General features: G+C 46.6%; 1 protein-coding gene and 1 long non-coding RNA gene across 5 annotated transcripts in view; one reads left to right on the forward strand and one right to left on the reverse strand.

The window, feature by feature from the left end:
• PLEKHH1 (pleckstrin homology, MyTH4 and FERM domain containing H1) overlaps nt 1-2,002 on the reverse strand; it is an 82,491-nt gene extending 80,489 nt beyond the window's left edge. For 2 of the 4 annotated variants that reach the window (XM_074955512.1, XM_074955510.1), the window contains exon 1: nt 1,693-2,002. In XM_074955512.1, coding sequence (XP_074811613.1) covers nt 1,693-1,929 — 237 coding nt within the window. In that variant the 5' untranslated portion in view covers nt 1,930-2,002. Of the gene's footprint in view, nt 1-1,355; nt 1,668-1,692 lie in introns of those variants that run through there. The other 2 variants (XM_074955514.1, XM_074955513.1) reach the window with 2 other exon arrangements.
• Nucleotides 2,003-2,518: 516 nt separating this feature from the next.
• LOC141990074 (uncharacterized) overlaps nt 2,519-17,823 on the forward strand; it is a 29,747-nt gene continuing 14,442 nt past the window's right edge. Inside the window, exon 1 of the long non-coding RNA XR_012640069.1 lies at nt 2,519-2,590. This is a non-coding gene — a long non-coding RNA (uncharacterized LOC141990074). The remainder of the gene's footprint in view (nt 2,591-17,823) is intronic.

Below are 17,823 nucleotides of genomic sequence, written 5' to 3' on the forward strand. Positions count from 1 at the left end.
TGTTGTTTTAAAGCAAAAATATCCCAAACAACAACAACTGCCTAATCCCCCTAATGGAAAAAAATTATTAGGGATGTTAATTAAAAATTCAGATGTAACAGCATTCTCAATACCTGTGAAATAGAAAGCAGCTGCTTAATTTAATAGGGGGCAGGCTTTTCAAAACTAGGGGTCTAAAGCTACATTCTTAAATCCATATGTACACACTTAAATAAGTGGCCTGATTAAATCAAGGTGCTGAGTATCCAACAGCTCTCACTGACTTCAACAGGAACTGCTTGGCACTTAGCACTTTTGAATATGAGGCCACTTATTAAGTGCATAAATATGGATGTAAGAACCTAGCTTTAGACACCTAATTTTAAAAATCTTTGCTGCAGCTATGAAATTTTTGATTAACAGCAAAGATGAGCCTGACTCCAAACTCTGCATCCAAAAATTAGGGGACCTAGGTCCAATTCCAATTTTGGGAAATACAAATTTGGATCAGAACTTTGCGGTTAATCTGTGACTCTCTAGTAGGACCACCTAACATCCCTGCACTTTCTGATGTTCTAGCCTTGATCTAGAGAACGCCTATATTTTCCACTAAAAGCCTTTTGAAAATGACGAAGAACAAAGTGATCAAGCAAGATGATTGTAAAAGTTCTAAAGTGAAGATCTCCGTGCATGTAGTGTTAGGAGAATCAATCTTTTTTATTGTGAATTTTTATTCCCTACAAAAATGAAAGCCACAGACACAATATTTCCATATCTCAACTACACATTTCTCCACGCTAGAGCATCTGCTTAAGCACCTGCTGGTCGGTGATGTTCGAATCAGCCAGTCAGTGTAAAAGAATAAAGTGGAAATGCTTGGAACTGCGCGGACAATGCCCCAGATTCTCCCCCTTGAGGCGCAGTTCAGCTCGGTCTGTTTCGAAGGCTCCCAAAAAGGAGTCAGCGAAGGTGCTTGCTGTGTCTCAGCTGAGCGGCTGGAGGCTCCTCCTGGCTCCCGTCAGCACTCAGCGCCGAGCCTCCCCATTAACCTAACGCCTCTTCTCGAGCATCCTGTTCCCCCCCCCCCCTTCACGCCGTCCCTCGGTTTTCCCCTCGGGGGATGTTTCGGAGTCACCGAGAAAGCCAGGCTGGCGAGGGTGTCCCTCACGTCTGTCACTGCTAGCTCGCAAATCCAGGGTGGGATGCTCAAAGCAGGGGAATGAATAAGGCGAAAGAGGCCGGTCCACGCGCCAAAGGGCAGGTTGGGTCAACTGAGGAAAGGAGTGGGGCGGGCCCCCCTTTCTAGCCATGCCAGAGGGATGAAGTGGAGGGGGACGCTACGAAGGGAGAGGCGGGATCACCGATTTGTCACTTACTCTGTAAGGACGTTGTTCTCCATGGCCCCGGGCTAGCCGGAGGGCCCCCATGAACTGGATTTCTCCCTTGAGCTACAGCCTTCTCCTGGCCCCTCCTGCAGTTTACCAATCCTACCCAGGGGGCCTCGACTAGGACGCGCCACACACCGTCGCTCGCACACTACTACCCCCGGGCCAGCACGAGCCCCCGCGGCGGCACCTCCGAAAGCCCCCGCAGAAGCCCCCGCCTGGCTTCTCCGCGCAGAAGAGCGAGCAACCAGCGCCCGACGCTCCGGCTGGAGGCTGCTTGGCAGTCAGGTGCGGGCATTGCCCGGGGTCAGCAGCCTCCCGCCCTCACCTGCGGCAGGCTGCTCATGGGCAGGAGCTGAGCAGCCCAAGTAGCCGGCCGGGGAGGCACGGGGACGGCTCCGAGGCGTGAAGGGCTCCCAGCGGCTGACCTTGTGTTGTTCTTGGGGTCTGGTGCTGAGGAGCGGGGCGGAGCGGGGCCCTGCTCCTGGGGCGCTCCCGCAGCCCGCGGGGCGCGCGGCTCCCCTGGGGCGCTCCCGTATCCACGCGCTGCTCGTCTCCGTCCCATTCAGCGCTGTGCCATGCTCCCGGGCGCTCCGCTCGCCTTAAAGCGGGAGAGCCTGGCTCCAATAGCAGGGGCAGCCCTCCAAAGCAGCACAGGAACTGACATCATCGGCCCCGCGCTTTTAACCCCTTCTCTGGCCCTGCGGGGAGGTAGCCGGGCCAGACGGATTCTCCAGCGAGAACTGAAATATTGAAAAGCCTGGATTGGACCCAGCCTTCAGCCCCGCTCACACACACCGCAGTGCTCTGGCACTTTGGGGGGCTGAGTGGAAAATGGAACTGAATAGATGTAAAGAAAACTGGCCACCTGCTTTATGTGGGCCCCAGTAACTGCGGCTCAGCCACTTCTGGTTGCCTCCTTTTCCACCTGCTTGGACAAGATCCCTTTACTCGGCCTCCACTCTATGCAGGTTCACCAGCATTGCACCTTCAGCTGCAGCTCCGCCCAAACGCCCTGAGGCTTTTTTGGACACAGCTAGGCAGGCCGGGGAACTCCCCCAACCTAGCAGGCATGGCTGGAGGGCAGACTCTTCTTTTTTGCCTCTTGTATACCGGGAAATAAATCCAGGGTTGGTTCCTTGAGTGCACCGAGAATCCCCTCTAAACTCAGCAGCATGAAGTCCCTCATCCATAAGAGGCGCAGATCCCAAACTTGTACTGAAATAGTGAGTGTTCTGCAGCCAATCCCTCCAACCTAAGGAGGGGTTTCTGTGCTGGACCCTGGGTGGTCACAGCAGCTCACTTCCCCCATTCAGTTGTGTACACCGTTGCCCGCCGTGCAGCTTGGGCACTAGCCTCCTCCAAACTTCCATGCCCCATCGCAGGTTATGGCAGTAGCAGGGCCCTGGGGTCTAGCAGAGGGGTTGTGGCCTGAGTTCAGGCTGCATTAAGGTGCAGGGAAAGGGGACGCGGTTAAGTGGTTGCTGCGTGTTATAGCTGAAGTCTACCTCTGGTTAACAATCCATTAGAGGAACCTACCCTCCCCTGCATGCTCAGGCCATCTGCAACAATGCTTATATAAAGTCTGGGGAACATAAGTTCATGATTTCCAAAGTTTTTGGGGGTGTCCACTCTAACATGCCAAATGTTTTAGTGGGGGAGATGGGCATTAGCAGCCATCTCTTCAGATCTACAGAACACACTTGCTGGATACTAGGGCAGGCTATATTATTTAAACAGAGCTCGAAGGCTACCTGTCTAGCCTCCCTCAGCAGCTTGCTGAGGTGCTTATGTGTGCGTGCACGTTGCATGCTACTGTCCTCTGCTGGAAAGAATATATAACCAGCCTTCCTTGTATGCTTCTAGGGGCTGTTTGCAGAGTAGCTCCTTTAGTTCACTGGAGTCTGGTGTGTATGCAGAAGAGAGTTGGGCCTAAACTTAAAACCAAACTTCCTCAGACTTTGTAGCTTTGCAGCAAAAAGATTGTGAATTCTGGGTTCAGGTGTTGCACTTCTGTAGCAGTTACCTTAGCAGGATCCAGATGACTTCCACCAATTAGATAGTTTATAATAACAGCAGAAGTTCCCATGGGCATAGCCAGCTGCAAAATAATTTTCCCACATTAAATCACACCAGCTGACATACATGTGCTTTTGAAACCAGGGAGTACAACTTTGTCTCTTGTCTCCAAAGGGGTGTGGTTTGGCAAAAAGAGGGTGTGGCTTGCTGGGGAGTATGTACAAGCACAAAGTAAATTGTGTAATGTGACTGTAAGGACAATTCCTAAGTTTAGATTGCTGTTGAGATCATCCATGTACCACAGAGGCAGAGCTCTGAGACAGTATGAAATAAACAGAGTTTAGACAATAGAACTGATTTAGGGAAGAACAGGGATAAAGAAAGGAGCTAAATCAAATCTTATTACTCTAAGCAACACTGTACATTAAACATACTCAGGTAACATCCTGGTTACAGTTACAGTTATCCAACCCAAGGATGTCCCTCAGTCTACCCAAGTTCAACTGTAGTCTCCCATCTCATGTTCGTAGCACAGTTCTGCCTTCTGCTGGAATCCCAGCAGAGAAGCAATGGGCAGCAAGTCAGGCACTCAGCACTAGTAAAAAGGCTGATCCTGTGATGAAATCAGTAACATATTAAAAACAATATTAGAAGATTTTCAAACTTGGGTGCCTAAAGTTAGGCTCCTAAATCCATACTTAGGCACCTAAATAAGTTTGATTTTAAAAGGGGCTGAGAACCCAGCAGCTCCCATTGACTTCAGGGAGAGCAGACTCAGGCTTACCACATTTTCTGGATTTCAAGGGGCATTCTGCATGTTAGTTGAATCAGGCAGCCTGTCCTGCTGCATCAGAAAGGCAGACAATGATCCACAGATACATGAGAAAGGTGGGAAGGAAGCTGGGCTGAGACAGGCAGAGAGCTGGGCAGAGGTTGGAAAGGAACTGGCAAGAGACAGAAGGTGAGGGCAGGAACCTGAGCAGAGATGGACCTGGTAATGGCAACATTACCACTTTCCACCCAAAGAGATTCCCCCAGTGATTCCCACTTCTGCTGCCAACAGTACCCGGAAGAAAGGGACTCTGGTTGCTAACAGTGTGTTTATGTTAATCATTATTCCTGTTGGTTAAAGTATTGTAATAAATAACCAGTGTCAAGGTACCTAAGATTTGCCCAAAGGGTTTCCTTTTAGGGGAGAAAGGAACTTATTGTGACTGAGTTATTTATTTTTGTCACCCTGGTCCAGGTTCATAGAGTTTAAGACCAGAAAGAGACCTTTAAGATCATCTAGTCTGGCATTCTGCACAACACAGGCCATAGAACCTCACCCAGTAATTTCTGCATCAAGCTCATAACTTCTGGTTGAGCTATAGCAATTTGTTCAGCAGTTGGCATTAGTCTAGGATTATTAATTTTTGTTGCTCTTATATTTTATGTCCATTTGATTTTTTTTAAGGGAAGATTTAACGCTAACAGTTGGAGTTGCTGGCTATTGACTCTGTTGTGTGACCGAGGTATTTATATTTGTCACCCTGGCCCAGGTGCATAGAGTTTAAGACCAGAGGGAGACCTTAAAGATCATCTAGTAGTCTGACTTTCTGCACAACACAGGCCACAGAACCTCACCCAGTAATTTCTGAATCAAGCCCATAACTTCTGGTTGAGCTGTAGCATATCTTCCAGAAAGATGTCCAATCTTGACTTAACCACTTCATGTGATGGAGAATCTACCACATCCCTAGGTAAGTTATTCCAGTCATTAATTATCCTCACTGTTAAAAAAAAAATGCACCTTAGTTCTAACCTGAATTTGTTTAGTTTTAACTTCCAAGCATTGGATTGTATTTTGTTGTGCCTTTTTCTGCTAGATTAAAAAGAAATCTACTGTCAGAAATCACTTCTCCACATAAATATCATAGGCCGTAATCAAGTCTTACCCTTCTCTTGGATAAACTAAGTAGATGGAGCTTCTTAAATCTCTCCCTATTAGGGTATGTTTTCCAGACTTCAAGTCATTCTTGTCAATGACTTGGTCATAAGACTGGGACCAGGAAATAAAGTCCAGTTTCTTATCAGCACTCCTGTATGTGTCAGACCTTTATTACAGGCCTTGTCTTCACTGCTAAATAAGATGTATATTTTTACTTTGTGGGTAATGAACACATGTGAGCTATCCCAAGGTAAAAGCACAGTGAAGACCAGGCACTTTAGTTTTTACAGGGTAAACTCCCTGAGATCAACCCCTGGCGGGCCTATAGGTCTGTTTACCTCTTGGTTTACCTCATGATAACACTAACATTTTCTAAAGTGCCTAGTTTTTACTGTGTTTTTATCTCAGAATAGGTCACACTCATTAGTTACCCAAAGGGAAAAATGCACCTTTTTTTAGCAGCAAAGACAAGGCTGCAGATGGTAAAGAGGAGTAGGCAATGTGGGAGTAGACAGGCAGAAGAGGAGGAGAATGGTACTTGGTAGCATATTTGTTTTGTATGATCATTGTGTGTCTGGTATTGGGTGGTATGCAGCATATTATGTTTTCACATACCAGAGTACTCCCTGCACCTTTCTCTGAGTCCACAGGCTACAGAGGTAAATGCTGTGTAAGTGATGTCATGCATTATATATCACATGGAAAAACTGTATCAAACTCCATTGCTGTGGGTGTCGAGGTTGCATGTAACCACCCAGAGGGATGAGAAACTCAATGAGGGGATGAGACCAAACTCAGCTGAAGAGGAGTAACAAAAGGTTCTGGTTCTGGGGACTGGGAATAGGATCTAGAACTTTTCATTTCTAGATTGCTGGTTCAAATTCAGACCATTCTGTAGAAAGCAAACACTGTTGTGATCTGATGGCTGTTAGGGGGCTGATATGAAAAGCTATGGTGGTCTCAGTCCAGTTCTTCATAGCCAGATGTCCACACCACAAAACCTGCAAATACAATTTACACTTCTGACCCTCCCAGTACAGAGGCCAAGGCCTGAGTGGATCCTGGAGACTGAATTCTCCTCTCAACCTGACAGGTGTTTCTTGGAGGTAAGGGGTCAGGTAAGGTGCAGGAGGCACTGTTGCTGTCTATGTACCTGTTTAGAGGATGCATAGAGGATTTCAATTTCCAGAGCTGTCAAGCCAATACTCTAAACAAGTAAAGAGGAAAGTAGGTCTTGGGGTGCCCTTCTGATCTGTGATTACCTCAGTTCTCAGTGCAAATGGCCTGCAGCAGCACAGTGCTCAGAGCAGAATAGGATTCGGAGATGAGCAGAATTCCCTGTTATAGAATCCCTATTTACTGAAGTCTATTTCACTGGAACAAGTAGGTTGGAGTGTTTTGTGTGGGTGAGGGGAGAGAAGAGAAAAGTTTCTAGAACAGATATGGCTGGCTTTGTTGGAAGGGCTTTTGGCTCCCTTCCTGGTCTGACACAGGAGTCAGACATGCAGCTGCCAGATGTTTGCATTCCCTGCTCTGGTATCTTTCAGGCCTGTCAAGGAAATGTGTGATGAGAAGGAATTATCTCACTGGGGGCTTGGGGGAGAGTTTGTATGCAGTGTGCCCCTGCTGTGCTCTCCTCTGCCTGAATCACCCAGGGGAGGTCATTCTCAGGTTTCTTGTAAATAACCATGGAGACTGTGCCAGCTAGAACATTGTCCCAGACAACTGTGCCAAAACAAAGTGGTGATAGAGCAGTTCTTCTTGGGGCTCCCCTGACATGAGACTCCTCTCTCATTAGTTTCCATGGTGACTCACAAAGGGAGCAGGAAGACAAACACTGCTCTCCTAGCAAAGAAGAATAACAAATAGGTTAGTGACTGGCAGTGCTCTCGCCGTCATGTCCAGCGGAATACCTTAGATTCAGTGCCAGTCCTAGTGCCTTGCTCCCTGACCTGGCCTGGAGAGTTCTACAGTGCCATGCCATGGTGGGAATATTACTAAAGGCAGCAGTTGATGCTGGCAGGTGGCATTAGGTGGCGCTACTACAATGATGCCAAAGTGGTGTTACTAGGCAGCACTGGCAAATGTAAGCAAGTGGCACAGGCAGGTGGCATTACATGGCAGAGGCAAGTGGTATCCCTGAAAGGTGGCATTAGTTAGCACTGTCAGGGGATACAGGCAGTTGACATTAGCATATGGCATTGGCAGGTGGCACAATAGTGTGTATACATGCACATATACTGTATAGATTTAGCATGCACTCTCTAGGCTTTCTGATATCTCCAAAAAGGTTTTCATATTAAAATATCTGAGGTTTAATCTTTGTAGTATATGAAAAAGATGTGTGCAAAGAATGGTCCACTAGAACATCCAATTCATCAGATCCCAGCAACCTTCACCCACAGACACTGTCCTGAAGGTCTCACCGTGACCTGCTCTCCATTACAAAAGCAGCAGACATTACTCTGCACTGTACCTTTCAGTCCAGCTTGTCAGCTGCTGTCTGCCTCTTACTCTTCAGCCCCTCCATGGAGCAACTTGTGATACAGCAGTGATCAGACATAGAGCAGGCCTCAAGGGTGAAATGAGACAAAGGAGGTGGGTGAGTGGTGAATTTCTGATCTGTATCTGTTTTGTTTTGTAATGTAAGATTTCCAGGAGAATTCCAGGGAAAGGAGAGGAATAGAGGGGGCTAAAAGGTAAGATGGCTTTTAAACATGGCTAAAAACTTTGGGGGGGAGGGATAGCTCAGTGGTTTGAGCATTAGCCTGCTAAACTCAGGGTTGTGAGTTCAATCCTTGAGGGGGCCATTTAGGGATCTATCTGGGGCAAAAATTGGGGATTGGTCCTGCTTTGAGCAGGGGGTTAGACTAGATGACCTCATGAGGTCCCTTCCAATCCTGATATTCTATGATTCTAAAAATAGCCACTAATCTGTGGTGCCTCCATTTCTGGCTGACCAATTTGAAACGTGATGGGCCATATTTTAGAGCTTCTGAGCACTCCCATAGGCTTGCTAGGTGTCTGGTTTTTGACTAAAACACCAGGTTGAAAAGGAACCCTGGTGGCTCCAGTCAGCACTGCTAATCGGGCCATTAAAAGTCCAGCTGGCAGGCTCACTGCCCGGCTCCGCACAGCTCCTGGGAAGCGGTCAGCATATCCCTCCGGCTCCTAGGCTGAGGAATGGCTACAGGGGCTCTGCATGCTGCCCCCACTCTGAGCGCCGGCTCCACAGCTCCCATTGGCCAGGAAACACGGCCAGTGGGAGCTGCGGGGGCAGTGCCTGTGGACAGGGGCAGTGCGCAGAACCCCTGGCCACCGTTCAGCCTATGAGCCAGAGGGACGTGTCGCCGCTTCCTGGGAGCCACCTGAGGTCAGCACCCCGAATCCCTCCCACACCCAAACCCCCTCCCCCAGCCCTGAGCCCCCTCCTATACCCAAACTCCCTCCCGGAGTCCGCACCCCCTCCCGTATGCCAACCCCTAGCCCCAGCCTCAGAGCACCCTCCCGCACTCTGAATCCCTTATTTCTGGCCCCACCCCAGAGCCTGCACTCCTAGCCCAGAGCCCATACCCCTCCCACACCCCAACCCTCTGCCTCAGCCCAGAGCCCCCTCCCACACTCTGAACTCCTCAGCCTTATCCCCCAGCTCGGAGCCCCTTCCTGGATCCCAAACCCCTCATCCCCAGCTCCACCCCAGAGCCTGCATCCCCAGCCAGAGCCCTCACCCCCCTCCCACACCCCAACCCCCTGCCCCAGCCCAGTGAAAATGAGCAAGTGAGCAAGGATGGGGGAGAGTGAGGGATGGAGGGAGTGGGGATGGAGTGAGCGGGGACAGGGGCCTCAGAGAAGGGTTGGGGCAGGGCCTCGGGGCAGAGGACAGGGCAAGGGTGTTCAGTTTTCTGCAATTAGAAAGTTGGCAGCCCTACACTCACAGTTTCAGTGAAGTCAAGGGGAGCTGTGGGGACTGAGCACTTTTGAAAATGGAACTCAAAGTGTTTCCAACAGGTCATGGAAAAATAATGGCACCCCAAATAAATGGCCACTTATAAAGATGTTGACCTAAATATTTAATCATGCAACATTGTGAGCAGGCAAGCCTCCTCCCCACAGTGGTTAGAGTCTGTGACAATAGCACCACCTCCTAATAAGTGTCTGTGACAGCAGCCTCTCCTAATGGTATAGGGATAGGGTAACCGAGGCCTGGTTCTGCCTGGGTTACGAACCAAGGGCCCTCTTGAGCACTTTAAGGCAAATGTCCACTACCTATGACCCAGTTAACACTCTTCCCTGGGTCTCTTCCCAGCACTTGGCCCCTCCTTGGGGTGCTTTCTGGTTCGTGGCTATCCCTGGCAATCTGGTCCATAGGCTTCAGCAGGCTAGGGAGTCCCAGTGTTGTGCAGCAGCCCTTTCCTGGGGATGCCCTCCTGGCAAAGTTCCTCCCTAGCAGTGAGCACAGATCTGCCGTCTCTCCTCCCACCACCCTGCTGTGCTGAAGACACTCCCTTTTAAATCTCTCCTCCAACTGGATCATGCCCACAGCCACAGGCCTGAGAGGTTGGGGCTCCCAGGGCCCAGAGTTATTTCTGCACCCTTATCTCTCCAGTGTGGGGTTTATCCACTCCATCACAAACCTCCTTTTGGCAAGTGCCCCCGCTACAGGAGGCATAGGTATGAATTCCAGACCTGTTCTCTCACTCTGCTGGGAACCTGGGATGAAATTGTTAACTCACTGAAATCAATGGGAGTTTCGTCATTGACACTCCTGGTGATTAGTACCCTACAGGAGACTCACTTACAAGTTTCAGTCCTCTTTTCTCATTCCTCTGACCAGGGCTGATTTGAGCACCACTGGAAATCTCTGAAAGCCAACTTGTTTGAAGCCCTCTTTCTGGGTCAGTAGTTGTGTCCTGTTCCCCATGCCCTACATATTATTATTAACTGTACAATAATTATTAATAATTAATAATTAATATACAATAACTGTTCACACCCTGAGCACCCACATACCTAGAGAGAATAACTCTAGACAGATGGCCAACAGAAAAGACTCAGACAGCTCCAAGCATAAAAGCAAACTGGGATTCTTTACGAGGCTGTCATATCATAATGCCACATGGCAAGAGGGCAAAATGACAGATTCCAAACAGAAAATGGATAGTTTTAGTCAGGGGGAGATATGGGTTCCAGACTCAGTCCAGATCTCTCACACTTCTGGGAATCTAGTGTCAATGCCAAGTGAGAGTCATATCTGCTTTACTCACAGATATGACTCCTTCAGTAATTGTAAGAAAATAAATCCCTTGGAATTCTCTAGAATAGAGAGAATGGGGCCAGAAGAAAGAGAGAGAGCTCAACACAAGGAGAATCTCCCAAGGCTGCACTCCTGGGTGATCCTTCCAGGCTTCAGGGCTCTGAACCAGAGTTTTTCAATGGAGTTTTTCATGCATTGGTTGTAAAAATCACCTGCTGTATGTAGCTGCAAGTAGGGCTGGGAGAACATTTTCTGATGAAACTTTTTTGACACAAAATTAAGTTTGTAACTAAATGAAGATTTTTTTAGAAAGTGTCTGCTTTCCACAAAGAAATTCAATTTTTAGTTGGAAAACCAAAATTTTTTTTGGTTTTTCAGATGAAAAATTTGGGTTTTGATTGCTAAAAAACAGTTCTTCAATTTGTAGGGGTTTTTGACAAAAGTCAGTTTTTATGTGGGGGGAAAAACATTTCCCAAGTAGCTCTAGTTATAAGCATGTTGCTATATCAATCTGAGTAAATCCCTATCTTTCTTTGTCTCAAACACAGATTCTTGTTTTTTATTTTTTTTAATGTATTCTGGAGTACTTGGAGCTGTGTCTAAAGCTCTCTGCTGAGAGTTCAGAAGCAAGACCTCCCCAAGTACTTTATTCATTCACCCTCCTGTGCACGATTACTGTGAAGCTGTCTCTTAGTGCCATCTAGCTGCTGCAATTATTCATGGTTTCTTCATGGTGCCCCAGTTTCCCACTGTAAGGAGGAATGAGTGTCAGTGCATAACTTCATGCTGGGAAACTTTCTGCCTTATAATAACGGGGATAAGGAAATAAGGAAAAATCTAGGCAAGATTCTATATCAGGCATGGCCAAACTGTGGCCCGTGAGCCGCATGAGCTCTTTTACAGTTAAGGTGCGGCTCGTGGAGCCCCCCCACCCCAACTCCCTCCCATTCTCTGCCTACCAGACTGTGGGAGGGAGCTTGGGGCTTCTGCCCTGTGTCAGGGTGGTGGGTAGGGGCTTCTGCCCTGCTTGGGGCTTTCACCCCATGGCAGGGGCACTGGCGCTCAGGGTCTCAGCCAGGTGCATGCCCCAGCAGATGCCACCCCTTGGGGATGAAGCCCCGAGCCCTAGCAGGCACCGTCCCATGGGGATGAAGCTCCAAGCCCCATCAGGTGCTGCCCTGTGGGCCAGGGTGTGAGTGTCTTATAGCTTCAAACTTTTGAATATTATTGAATGCGTCTTGGAAAGTCAGTAAGTTTGACCACCCCTGTTCTATATTTTACTATTGTAAAGATAGATACCTAGATTCTATCATTGGAAGCAATATATCTAGGAATTAAAGCAGAGGATTAGCAATCAGGAGAATTGGGTGCTATCTGGTTCTCCCTCTGACTTCCTGCATGACCTTTGGCATTAGTTAAATTTTGGCAGGTAGTCTCCACTTTTAGATGCGTCAGTTTTTGGGTGCCATATTTGAGATATCTTATATGTCTGCAGTTAGGCACCAAAAATTGAGGTTCCCAAAGTTAGTGGCCACTCTTGTGGTCTTAACCTTTCTGTACGTAGATTTCTCCATTAATAAAATGGGTATGTATTTAGCAATATGTAAGCTGGTGTAATCTCAGTGGAATTGCAGCCCTTTACAGCAGGCTGGATGGGGCTCAGGAATGCAGTGTTGTAGCCACGTTAGTCCCAGGATATTAGAGAGACAAGGTGGGTGAGGTAGTATCTTTTATTGAACCAACTTTTGTGGGTGAGAGAAACAAGCTTTAGAGCTAAACTCTGTGTAGCTTGTCTCTCTCACCCACAGAAATTGGTCCAATTAAAGATATTACCACACCCACCTTGTCTCTCTACCTCTGGAAAGCCCTCTGAGATCTTTGAATGAAAGGCACTGCAGAAGTACAAAGTATGAAAGACTCACTAATTTGTACTTTGCTAAATGGGACATCAAACACTGCAAACCAAACAGAGCTCTCTCTTCACATCTCAGGGCTTGTCTACACCACGCAGCTTTTAGCGACAAGGCTGTGTCAACACAGCCTTGTCGCTAAAAGTCAGCATGTGTAAACGCTCTTTGTCGGTACTTTGTCGGCACTTTTGCTGATGAAATACTTCCAGCCCTGCAAGCGTTGTTAGCTTTGTCGGCAGGAGAGCGCTTCTACCGACAAAGCCGTGTTCACACTGCCACTTGTGTCGGCAAAACTTTTGTCTTTCCTGGCGGGGGGGGAAGGGGGGGAGCTTTTTTAAGTACCCGTGAAAGACAAAAGTTTTGTCTATAGCTTAGCAGTGTAGACATACCCATAGTGTGAAATGTAAGTTCTGCAAAGGAGAGGTGCCCCTGGGGCAGGGAGTCAGTGTTTTGTTTACAAACAGAGGCAGGGTGATTAAGATAAGAAAGGTCTGGTGATTAAATTAAGGATATGGAAGTTTAGCCTGTAAAAGAGGAATCCTTCTGAGGACGGGGAGAAGGAGGAGGGGTGGGGACTCAGAAAAAATACAGCAAAGCACTGAGCCAAGATTGCATTCAGAAAAAAGGGGAGATTTTGGGGCGTAGGTGAAAAGAAAGGGTCAAACCCAGGGAAGGGCTAGCAGTGTATAGAGAAGTTCCCACTCTACCTGTGGTACTTATGTGGCCCCATCACCATAGTATCTGAGGCTGCGCCTCACAATGTCTAACCTATTTCTCCTCCCAGCCCCTCCGTGAGATAGAGCAGTGCTGTTATCCGCATTGTACAGATAGGGCACTGAGGCACACACAGACTAAAGGCCAGATTTTCAAAGGTATTTAGGCACCTAGTGAGATTTTCAAATGCACTTAGAAGGTTAGGTGATTTGTAAACCCCACTGGATACGTAGCAGCATCTTTGGGTGCCTAAAAACCTTTGAAATTCTGTCTTTAAAGCACTGGCCTGGGGTCAGACAGGAAATCCATAGGGGGAGTAGAACCCAGGTCTTTCAGGGATAGCTCCCAATCCAGCAGACCAGCCTCTCTCACTGCTGCATACTGCAAAAAAGGAGGACTCTGATAGCTGGGAGCAAAACCAAGGTGGCCAGTTCCCTGAGACTCCAGCAAAGGGTCTCAGGATGGATGTCATGGTTGACAGCATGAAAAGCAGCACAGAGGTTAGGAAGGATGGAGAATGAACTCCCAAGGTTCTGCCCCATGCTGGGTTGTACAACAATGGCTGCTGTGCAATTTTACATTTTAACTGAAAACCATTTTGTTTAGTCATTTTTTGTTTTGAGTTTGAGAAAAGGAAGGAATGAGAAGTGTTGTATGAGTATCAGATGTGTTTATGCTTCAAATTCTTAAGGTGTCAGCTGTATTCAGGCCAATTCCAGAACAAAGCACAGAAATTGCATCCACAGAGGCCATAAAGTTGACGATTATTGTCATGATTTGTATTATTCACTGGGCACCATCTGTGTGCTCAGCACTGTTCAGAATATGCCAGAAAATCCAGTCCCTGAGCCGATGCATATAAGATGTGTAACTCTGGATAAGATGGCTCAGATATTTAAATATGAAGTGTATAGTTATTGACCACACATGTTATCACATGTTTACTGTGATGTTTATATCAATGAGTGGAGGCACAGATGGCAGTAGAAGTTTTACTTGATCAAGGACTAGCAGATTTGACCCTCCAACTTTCTTTCTAGAGGAAGAGCTGCCCAGAGCTCCTGTGCCTGTTTATTTTCCTTTCCTGCCTGCAGTGGCCCTGATATACCTCAGAAGTCGCAGTTTTTTTCTCAACTTTAAAATATAGAATTTTCTTGGTGTTTGGTTTTAAATATTCTCCTGTGAGAACTGCAACTCAGTCGCTGTAGTGTTGTGTTTAGGAGCCTTCTGGAAAGTAACTAGCCTTTAAACAGAAGTAAAAGCAGTGTTGCCAACTTTCATGATTTTGTCATGAGTCTCGTGATAATTGTTTTCCTTAAAGACCCAGCTCCTGGAGTCAAGTGGATAGGTGATGATTTCAGCCTGCATTCTTAAGAAAAATCAAGTTTCTAGTCCTCGTGGCTGTGGAGAAAGCTTCAAAATGTGACCCTAGTGCACCCTAAAGGCTCAAAAAGCAAAAGGCAAATAAAAAGAACCCCAAATCTGTTATTTTTACATAATCTCATGATTTTAAAACCAATCTCATGATTTTTGGTGAGCCTGATTCATGATTTTTGCACATTTGGGATTGGCAATACTGTGAAAGGGACTTGAAAGTGTCAGATTCACTCCTGTTTAAGGTTTAGTTTCTAGTCTATTATTTATAGTGAGGTAACACCTCTAGAGCCCCAGGCAGGTGCAGTATAAACTCATGGGGCCTTGCCCTAGTAGGATGTTTCCAAAGTTAAATGATCTATTCCAAGCTTGATGAACTGCAAAAAAGTGATAGGAAGTAATCTAGGTTTTTCTATAATTGTTTCAATTGTTGTATTCAAGAGTTAGTAACAAAGAATATACATTCAAATTTTAAACCTAACCAGTGTCCCTTACATGACTTGACACAAGATGTGAGAACATGTTAGTATTAGAGCTGAGTGGGTCTAATATTTATTAAATCCTCTCTTTTTTTTTTTTATAGGAAATACATGCAGTGCTCCTATCAGCGAATTTCTAAGTTATCTGCAAAAAAAAACTCCTAAAGTTTTCAGGTGCCTAAGTAGCCCTGGGAATCACGGTTAAAGTGTGTCGCCCCCCGCCCCGAAATCTGAAATGGCGCCCCTGTGCACTGGACAACCTCATATATACGAGAGGACATTTCAAAGGGTATTGCAGCAGCTGTGCTGCCCTGGCATTCCCAGAATCATTTCCCTCTGCAGCACAACCTCCAGAATTGCCTGCTGGGGCAATGCCCCTCTACATCACCACTAGCACGGGCTGTTGTTTACAGCCATAATTTAGCCCTATGTGTCATCAAGTCACATCTGTTAACACCATTGTCATAAAAGGTGTTTTCTTCTGTTAGCCCTGCAGAAGCCAGTAGAGCTATGGGTCTATTCTACCTCCTACAGAAACAGTAAGATTGCCAGCCAAGTGGCAAATGCTGAATCTTCCATGAGTTTTTGCGCTGTGAACATTATCACCAAAATTGATCATATTTGTGGCACTCACAGTTAAAAAAATAATCTATGGACTCCTAAACTGAGCACATTTAATCTGGACTCACTGAAAAGAAATGTGGGAGCCTGTTGTGTCATTGATTATGCAGACACTTCCCTGAGTGTAACTATAAGTTTGGGCCAGCATGAACATCCTTCTTTAAACAGCAAACATCAGAGTTAAATAGTTACTCTTTGCCTTTGCTGTTTGGCTCTCTTGCATACCAAAGCCTTAGCTCTTAGCAACATGAAAACCCATCCTAATTAGCCTTTGCTTAACAATAACTCTCTGTACCATTCTCAGGATGCCAAGATCCTTTTATTCTGGGGCTACAAAAGTGGGAAACAGTTCATTTAAAGCTCTGGTGCAGAGTTTTATGATTCTTTATGTGAAGTGAATTGCACTGTTGCTGTACTTTGGACCTAGCAGACTCAGCTTGAAAACTAAAAGCAGCACTTGAGATATAAAAGGTGTCAGAGTAGCAGCCGTGTTAGTCTGTATTCGTGAAAAGAAAAGGAGTACTTGTAGCACCTTAGAGACTAACCAATTTATTTGAGCATAAGCTTTCGTGAGCTACAGCTCACTTCATCGGATGCATACTGTGGAAAATACAGAAGATGTTTTTATACACACTAACCATGAAAAAATGGGTGTTTATCACTACAAAAGGTTTTCTCTCACCCCACCCCACTCTCCTGCTGGTAATAGCTTATCTAAAGTGATCACTCTCCTTACAATGTGTGTGATAATCAAGGTGGGCCATTTCCAGCACAAATCTAGGTTTTCTCCCCACCCTCCCCAACAAACCCACTCTCCTGTTGGTAATAGCTTATCTAAAGTGATCACTCTCCTTACAATGTGTGTAATAATCAAGGTGGGCCATTTCCAGCACAAATCCAGGGTTTAACAAGAACGTCTGAGGAATGGCCAGTGTGTGTGTGTGTGTGTGTGTGTGAAACAAGGGGAAATAGGAAATAGGTTACCTTGCATAATGACTTAGCCACTCCCAGTCTCTATTCAAGCCTAAGTTAATTGTATCCAATTTGCAAATGAATTCCAATTCAGCAGTCTCTCGCTGGAGTCTGGTTTTGAAGTTTTTCTGTTGTAATATCGCAACTTTCATGTCTGTAATTGCGTGACCAGAGAGATTGAAGTGTTCTTCGACTGGTTTATGAATGTTATAATTCTTGACATCTGATTTGTGTCCATTTATTCTTTTACGTAGAGACTGTCCAGTTTGACCAATGTACATGGCAGAGGGGCATTGCTAGCACATGATGGCATATATCAGATTGGTAGATGTGCAGGTGAACGAGCCTCTGATAGTGTGGCTGATGTGATTAGGTCCTGTGATGGTGTCCCCTGAATAGATATGTGAGCACAGTTGGCAACAGGCTTTGTTGCAAGGATAGGTTCCTGGGTTAGTGGTTCTGTTGTGTGGTATGTGGTTGCTGGTGAGTATTTGCTTCAGGTTGGGGGGCTGTCTGTAGCCAAGGACTGGCCTGTCTCCCAAGATTTGTGAGAGTGTAGAAGCTCTCTACACCAACATTCCACACAAAGATGGACTACAAGCCGTCAAGAACACTATCCCCGATAATGTTGTTGGGGACACTGGGGCATGGCCACTAGGTAACTCGAGGGGATGGAAGACCACGAGTGTCGATGAAGCCCCCTCGCACTAGGCCCAGGTGTCCTTGGCCCCCCACTCCCGCCTGGAGACACTCGCAGCAGCTCTGCGTACTAGGCCCAAGTGTCCTTGGCCCCCCCGCCTGGAGGCACTCACAGCAGTTATGCTGAGGATCTGCAACAATATGTTGCAGAGTCAGACTGCCTGAAACTAAGCAAGGCCGAACAGGGCAGATATGGAAGAATAATTCTGAATAAAGCAGCTTTATGTATAGTTTAACAAATGATACAAAAAACAAGGGAACTAGCTGGTAACTGGATTGGCTGGCTATATGGATACTTAGGGCAGCTTGCTATTGGATAAGTATGCTGGGAAAAAGGATGTATAAAAGCCTGTGTAACTTCCTGTTCTGTGTGCAGGATTTGAGATCTTATTCTCCCTGTACATTTTTGCAGCTGCAAATAAACTTTTCTGCTTCTCCACCCATTGTGATTATTGGGTGTAGCACACCGGGTAGTGAACCAACTCCA

Source organism: Natator depressus, chromosome 6, assembly GCF_965152275.1.
Source record: "Natator depressus isolate rNatDep1 chromosome 6, rNatDep2.hap1, whole genome shotgun sequence".
NCBI classification, from domain to species: domain Eukaryota; kingdom Metazoa; phylum Chordata; order Testudines; family Cheloniidae; genus Natator; species Natator depressus.